Below are 7,488 nucleotides of genomic sequence, written 5' to 3' on the forward strand. Positions count from 1 at the left end.
GAACTTTTTGTTGCCACGAGCACATACACACTTCATACAACATCATATAAAAGTATGCATGCGGACGCGTCATTAAAGTCGCGCCGCTCAAAGTAATCGACCCCTTTTCGCTAGATTACTTTTCAGCTTTGAAACTAATCTTTTACGTCATGATTACGTCAAAATGACGTAGGGCCACGGTCCTGATTAGCATGAAGCCATGAGCTAGGGAATGCTAGGGAGAAATGCAGGGACAACTAAGACGGCTATATTCAGTAATAGAGGCGAATAGAGGCTAGACTCTACATTGGGGCGCCACTTTCCAGTAGCATTTCACGGCTGCACGTAGTCGCGTCGCCGCCGTCCTTTTTGGCCGCCGAAGCTACAGAAATCGACCGAACAACTTTCTCTCTAGTGTTCACCAGCGTTTCATTTTACGAGTACGAAACCGAAACTGGAGTTGTAGTTCATTTGGAGAACGCGATTGTGGTTGTCGTACTTTTGTTGCATTGCTGTTCGCTATCGGACGAAGAGAATGAAGTTATGCGTACTACGAGAAACCGTGACAAGAATGAGGTTTTCAGAAGGCGCTTTTGTGGCTCTTGTTACTATACATTGTTAGAATGCAGAAGCTCAGTATTTCATTTCAAAGTATGGCCCTTGGCGATGAAACTTGCCATTCATGATCTTAAAAATAAATGTGCTCTTTCTCCAAGACGCCATCGGCCATCTCCGCGCAAGTTCTCACACCACCGTAATGACATTGCACTGTAGCAATTGGCTGTATCAATGGCAAATGAATACAGTCGAAAACTGTGCAGTTGTTGCATTGCTTATAGCGCACATTAGTCGTATTATGAAATAATGCACCTTATTGGTGTTGTATGGGTGCATTCCAACGTAGGCAAGGACGTAGCCGGATACAGCATTCGTACCACAAGGTTTACTAACTCGCTATCCGCTGTTTCTTGCGAAGAGGACATACATGTTGGTTGAACAATTACGTGTGACAGAAGTTTCTGAGCCGTTTGTTGGACTCTATGTAGGTGCGTCTACATGGTGCGGCTCCAGCGTTGAACTGCGATTTCCTTTTCCGTTACGCGTGACGGTAATGGTGGAACCCAGTCTTCACCGATCATGAGGAGGTGCGCCTGCAAGGCGGTTGCCACTGTTCAAGAACGGACTTGGGGGTGGGGGAGAGCCAAGGGGTCGTAAGCCCCCAAGATATGTGCTCTTGTAAAATTTTGCAAATGTGGTTGTTATGTCAAATTCTTGCACGGAATACCATATGCCACAAAAAATAAAGTATATCAACAAAGTATACAGTTGTTTTCGCGTGTGAAATATTTAAAACAGTGACATATTGGTACAGAGCCCTATGTACTCATGCACGTCCGCCACTGATGACAACTGGACGTGTACATTGCAATATATGAGCATCGGTTGCGTTCCACGCCATGCATAGTTCGCGGTCCGGACGCAAACTCAGCGTCAAAACGCGCATGTCCACCCACATGTTGTACCCAAGTCGTGCAGGCGACGTGTGCTTATCAATCGCACTGTCAGCGCACAGATACAGGTGCACGTTGGAAAAGAAAAAGATAAGTAATATGTGAAGGTGGGGAAAAGTTCAGTGGGGAAAAATATCGGCAACGTAATTCCTTGGTTCGTGGCGATAACGGGGTTGCTTTATCTGCGGGGCGTATCCCGAACATCGTGTGCTAGTTCTGCTGAAACGCGACCCTCTACATCACTTTTCTGCTGCTCCCAGTTGAATACTCCTCTGCGCTCCATTCCTTAGTGATTTTCTCTACGTTGTGCCGTCCGAGTTCTATTTGTGTTGTGTGTTTGTGACTTTTTCAACGTGTATATTGAGTGAAACTATTTTAATTGTACATTTCCACTTTTTTGAAACTTTTTATTGTATTTTATCTTTTTTTTTCTCTCGCTATTTGCAATGCAACACGCGTTGCCGGGAGTTCTCCTGGAGCACGACGCTGAACGGACATTCCGGGAGCGCGCGGATGCTTTCGAGGAAAGTGACCAAGTTTTCCTCAACAAATATAGGTTGACGAAGGAACTCGTCCGCTGGCTCTGCCACCAGCTTAGGCCCGCGTTGCAACCTAGAAGGGCGACAAGGAGGACGTTGACAGTTGCGGAGCAGATACTGATTGCCCTTCGCTTTTATGCAACGGGCAGCTTTCAGGGGATGGTTGCTACTGACCGCGATCTGTCCGTCTCCCAGAGCACAGTCAGCAGGGTGCTGTTTAGAGTGACGAATGCCATCGTGCTTCGCCTTGCACCTCTGTGGATTAAATTCCCCCTAAGCTCTGCAGAGGTGCACGCGGCAATGGCTGGTTTCCAGAGGAAGTGGAAGTTGCCCGGCGTAATTGGTGAGTGCTTCGTAAAGTTAGTTAATGGGTTATGGATGATCTCTCAACAAATGTACCCATGTAACATATTGATTAACAGAGCACATAATTTGCTACGCAGGCTGCATTGACGGCACACTCGTCTGCGTCACTGCTCCCTCCGAAAGCAGTGGACAATATCAGAAGAGCGCGTTCTTCTGCAGAAAGCAGTACTTTGCACTGAACGCGATGGTCGTAAGTATTCATCTTCTACCTCCTTTGCAATGAAGTGTTTGCACGTTTTAAGCAGCTTCTTGAGTCTAAGTAGAAGACCCATTGTTATGTGGTGCTGTTTCACCTACAAAATATGGCTCTCGTGTGAGAATGACCTGATTACGCGTGGCAGTGGAAGATGTTTCACAAGCAGTGTCATCATGTGTTTTAGGTGTGTGATTCGTCGATGACAATCACATCTCTAGACTGCTCCTTCTCCGGGGGGACGCACGATGCCTACGTTTGGCGGCACAGCGAGCTGCGAGAGGAGCTCCGCAGCACCCATTCATCTAACGTGCGCAAGTATCTGTTGGGTATGCTCTACTGCAAGTTCGATGGGACCGGAACATGATATTCCTCATTTTGCTTAGGTGACAGTGGTTATCCCTTGGAGCCCTGGCTCTTGACTCCTTTGCCAGGCGAACAGGAGCCGTCGACACCCGAAGCGCGGTACGGCAGTCGACACCGACGTGCACGCAGCACAGTGGAAAGGTGCATCGGCCTCCTTAAGGCTAGGTTCCGGTGTCTGCAGCGCTACAGGGGTCTACACTACAGCCCCCATAGGGCATCCAACATTGTGGTGGCTTGCGCAGTGCTTCATAACATCTGCATGCACTGGCGCGCGCCCCCCGCTGATGCCCAAGGTGAAGATGACCTCGAAGACGGCGAGGCGAGCGAGGATTCCACTAGCCACCCTGTGCCCCCTCGCGAAACAGACACTTATGAGGCAGGTGCTGCGGTTCGAGCACAGTTAATTGATGACCTGCGGCGAGCGTAAGCAGCGCTGGCCGCGTCTCTGTCACTTTGTGAGGTTGGTTTTCTCCTCTTGCTTTGGTCTTTTAAATTAACATGTCTCGTTCTCGCTCAGGTGGTGCTGCTTTGCCGGTGTATTTCCATGCTACTCGATCGGCCACCATAGGAACAGCCTGAGTGCTTCGCCGACTGCTAAGGAAACAGGGAGGATATTCTTGAAGTTGTCTGTGGCATACCCCGGAGAAACCGTCGACATCAAAGCCGTCGTCGGGATTCGAACACGAGACACCTCCCGCGGTCTCGGCGCGGAAGCTTAGCATGCTAAGCACGCATCGTATGCTCAGAGTCGAGAGTTAGCGCATGGCGGATATCTGCTCATTTGCCGTGTCACTCTCTTGAACACCTTCCACGTAAATCAAAGTACATAATGACTGCAAACCCTTCATTATCAAACGTTAGATGGATCGAAGCAGTATCTCTGTAACTGCGTCAGCGCGCCTCCCACCTAGGCGCTGCTTGCTGGAGTCCAGCGTCATCGGGTAGTTTATTTTGCACAAGAGTATGCATTGCACAGTGGTGAAAAGCACCCGCATATTATGGCCCATGTCTCCACGCTATTCCTTTCATAGTTCAGAGTTGTTCTGATCCCAGAGTCGCGTGCTCCAACCCGACCGAGGACGCTGGCAGCTCCGTGGCGAGGTACAAGTTGCCCAGCACACAGTCTTCTGCGAGGGACGTTAAACACGGCGCTCCTTTAGCATTTGCAGGTGGGCAAAATTAAATCACAGACGCGAGCACTGTGACGTAGCTATCATGATTACAGCTGTCCCGCGACGTAAAGTCACGAATTATCAGTTTGCAGTTATCATACGCGCGTGTCTGTGAAGTCTGCAACGGCAGGCACATGCTGAAATTGCGGTGAATAGTTGCAGGCTTTGTTGCTACGTGTCTCTCCATAATACATGTCGCTTTATTGCAAATAATAAAAAAGGCATTTGAAAACGTTGTCTCATTTCACAATATCAGGAATTCTCGATGCTTTCAAGAACCTCATTACGTTACTCGTTTTAAGATTGCGAACCAAGCTAGAACAACGCACACACAAGGGAAAGAGCACTCGGAAAATTTTAATGGAACTGAAACCCCCGAAGATCAGCCCCCACATAAGGAGTCAGCAGACAAAACAATGTAGCTACGGCTTGTACAGGAAACAGGTCCTAACCTGAGAGCGACATGGAACTCTTTCTCTTGATTCCTGCCTGAATGACTTTCGTATTCCTTCTACGGGCTTTTGAATGCACTGAATTTGTCAGACAATGCCATACAATAGATACCGCGCATACGTATCGCAAATATGTGTGGCAAGATCATACGAGCCCAACTGCTTTCAGTAAAACTTTTTGGGGAGCATTTGTTTCGGTCCGGCTGTACGGTTGTTTCGCGGCACAGAAATCGCTCCTCTTTGAAGAAAAGAATGCACCGTACAAGATTGAGGGGCGCACTCGCGCTTCCATAGAGGGGGAGCAAAACCAAAATGAACGCTATGTTTTCGTCGCACACACACCACGTTTACACTATACAGTTTGCATACATGTCCACGAGCTGTATACACAGCCGAAAAGAAACGAAAGACAGATACAGAGTTAACGGGAAGCAGCAACTGAGAAATTTATTTACAATTCAGTATATACAAATACATGCTGTCTCAACCAACATCACCTACAGAAGGCATGCCTATTGCCTCCTCTACCTCCTTTGCTACGTGGACATATCAAGTCTGAAATCGTCTGATTGTGAATCGGTGTTCTGCGAAATCAACAACTCGCCAAATGATCGCAGCCAATTTGAAACTTGAAGGCCTGAATCTGTAGACAAAGAGTGCAACACGCTTTCCAGAAAAGCAGTCTTGCGGAAATTATGGGACCATATTGTACTTCATTTTGAAGTGTTCCATATGTACAATGTATACTACACTAAATATGCACTATGCCTACAAGTTGATCGTGCCCTCCTAGCCGAGGACGGCCGTTTCGTCCTACTTGGGACTCTTCAGCCCGGCGCAGGGAAGTAACACAATCCTGGGTTGGGTCTTGAGAGTATGCTCTGTGGCTGCACGTGGCTGTGCCTATGTTTACCAGTTGATCGTGCACTCCCAGCCGAGGACGGCCGTCTCGTCCTACTTGGGACTCTCGAGCTCGGCACTATATACACTATATACATTACATACACTATATACATTATATACACTATATACATTACATACACTATATACATTATATACACTATATACACGCCTCCTCGCCGTAATGCGTAATTATGGTCCCTGGCGTGGCGTCGCTTCCCTAGCCAGGGCAGCCAGGAAGGCCCGGAACATGGCTTCGTTCTTTAACCATGTGATACAGTGTTAGAGGATACCCAAGACACGTCATAACGTATGTTATGCAAATGATTACCCGTTGCTGGTGAGCCTCTTGCTGGCGTACAGAGGCGGTGATAGCCGCCGCGACGTTGTCCAGGCCCGCCGCTACCCTCTCCATGACCTGCGTATGCTAGGCGACCGCAGCCATTAATTAATTCATCAATCCGGGCGTGCAGCCGGCGATACACACACACACAAAAAAAAAAAACACACACATCATTACGCATTGCGATGCAAATGATTACCTGCTGCTGATGGACCTCCTGTTGCCGTAAGGAAGCAGTAACTGCAGTCCCAATGCTGTCGAGGACCTCTACGACACGGTCCATTGTGCGGGTGTGCTGCGCGGCCCCAGCCATCAACTCGTCAATGCGGGCGTGCAGTCGACTAGGCTGGGGACGCGGTGGGCTGTCAGGGGAGGCTGCGAAAAGAATGGCTCACGTTAAAAAATGTCCTACACCATTCAGTAGAGTGTGTGTGTTTGTTTCCTATAGTCAGAATAAAAAGGACGTGGAAGATCCTCAAAATACTGTCACCTGTCGAGCTGTGTCGGGGAGGTTCCACTGATGGAAGGGACCAGTCCTCCCCGTCCGACTCGACATCCTCCACTTCATCCATATGGACGGCAGAAGCACTGGGCGCCGACGAAGAAGACGTACTCGGACGCGGCTCCGACGACGTACGTGGCGCTGAGGACGTGCTGGGCTGTGCTGGGTCAGGCTCGGGACGCCTGCACTGGTTGCGGTAACACATGCCATTACAAAAAATATCGCGTCGACGAAAACCATCAAATACACACCGCTACAAAACGTCACTTACGAGGCCGCTGGAGAGACGTCGGTTGGACGAAAAGCTCTCCACTCTGCAAGCCCCCAGGAGCTGTAGAGCACGCGCATCAACGTCGTTGAACTCGCCAACGGCGTCCTCAAACGTCCTCACGTTGCCAGTCCTGGTGCACGCCGCCTTCCAAGTTGAGTACTTGAGTTTGATGGTGCGGCGCTTATTAAGCCACACCGTCCGCCACTGCTGCGGCGTGCGGCGGTATGACTGACCCTGGTTGAGAGTGTCAGCCAAGGCTCGCCACTCGGCCTCCAGGCCCCCACCGCCACGCGGATGACCGGACATATCGTCCGCGGGATTTGCCAAGTGCCTGTTGGCTTCCATGTATGAGATAAGCGCCTCCATGCGCTCCTGAGACACTTGCGGACCACGGACACGGGGCCTCGTGGCCGCAGCTCCAGGTGGTGCGCCTTTGCTCGCCATTGGTGGAAAGGAAAATGGAACGAAGGCACAAGTTCATTGTTGCCAACGTTGCAAACGCGCTGTCCACCAGAGCATATAAACAGCCCTCCCGGAATTCGTTGTAAATGTACCCTTCAATGCCCTATTGTAGCTCTGTCTTGCGCAGATAATTGTACATTATTCGCGCTTACCCTCAGGTACAGAACACACTTAACATATATTTTGTGCTGGAGTACTTAAAATCTGCATAAAATGCTCCATGGGTTACAAACCATATACAGGGTGTCTCACCGAAAAAGGACCAGTGGCTAAAAAAAACCCGGAGTGCTGGACACAAATGGAGCCAAATGTACGTGTTTGCCAGTTGCCAGTTATGTGGCCTATAAAAAAAAATATTTTTTTCGGACCTTCTTAATTAATTAGCGATAATTAATTTTCTAACTTTTTCATTATAAAACATACGAAGTTGTT

At 49.1% G+C, this 7,488-nt stretch overlaps 1 protein-coding gene across 1 annotated transcript; it reads left to right on the forward strand.

Moving 5' to 3' along the window:
• The first annotated feature begins 1,936 nt into the window (after positions 1-1,936).
• On the forward strand, positions 1,937-3,673 carry LOC135401129 (putative nuclease HARBI1). The gene is made up of 5 exons (XM_064633373.1): positions 1,937-2,372; positions 2,473-2,585; positions 2,776-2,917; positions 2,975-3,377; positions 3,472-3,673. The coding sequence occupies exons 1-5, from the start codon at positions 1,937-1,939 to the stop codon at positions 3,671-3,673; spliced, it is 1,296 nt and encodes a 431-aa protein (XP_064489443.1).
• The last annotated feature ends 3,815 nt before the right edge of the window (positions 3,674-7,488 follow it).

This window comes from Ornithodoros turicata, chromosome 1 (genome assembly GCF_037126465.1).
Source record: "Ornithodoros turicata isolate Travis chromosome 1, ASM3712646v1, whole genome shotgun sequence".
Taxonomy (NCBI): Eukaryota; Metazoa; Arthropoda; class Arachnida; order Ixodida; family Argasidae; genus Ornithodoros; species Ornithodoros turicata.

Bases quoted from the DNA above. Each gene is read 5' to 3' on its own strand.
- LOC135401129 (XM_064633373.1), top strand. From the start codon at position 1,937: ATGCAACACGCGTTGCCGGGAGTTCTCCTGGAGCACGACGCTGAACGG. The intron at 2,373-2,472 runs GTGAGTGCTTCG...TTTGCTACGCAG, and splicing joins GAAGTTGCCCGGCGTAATTG to GCTGCATTGACGGCACACTC. The intron at 2,586-2,775 runs GTAAGTATTCAT...CATGTGTTTTAG, and splicing joins TTGCACTGAACGCGATGGTC to GTGTGTGATTCGTCGATGAC.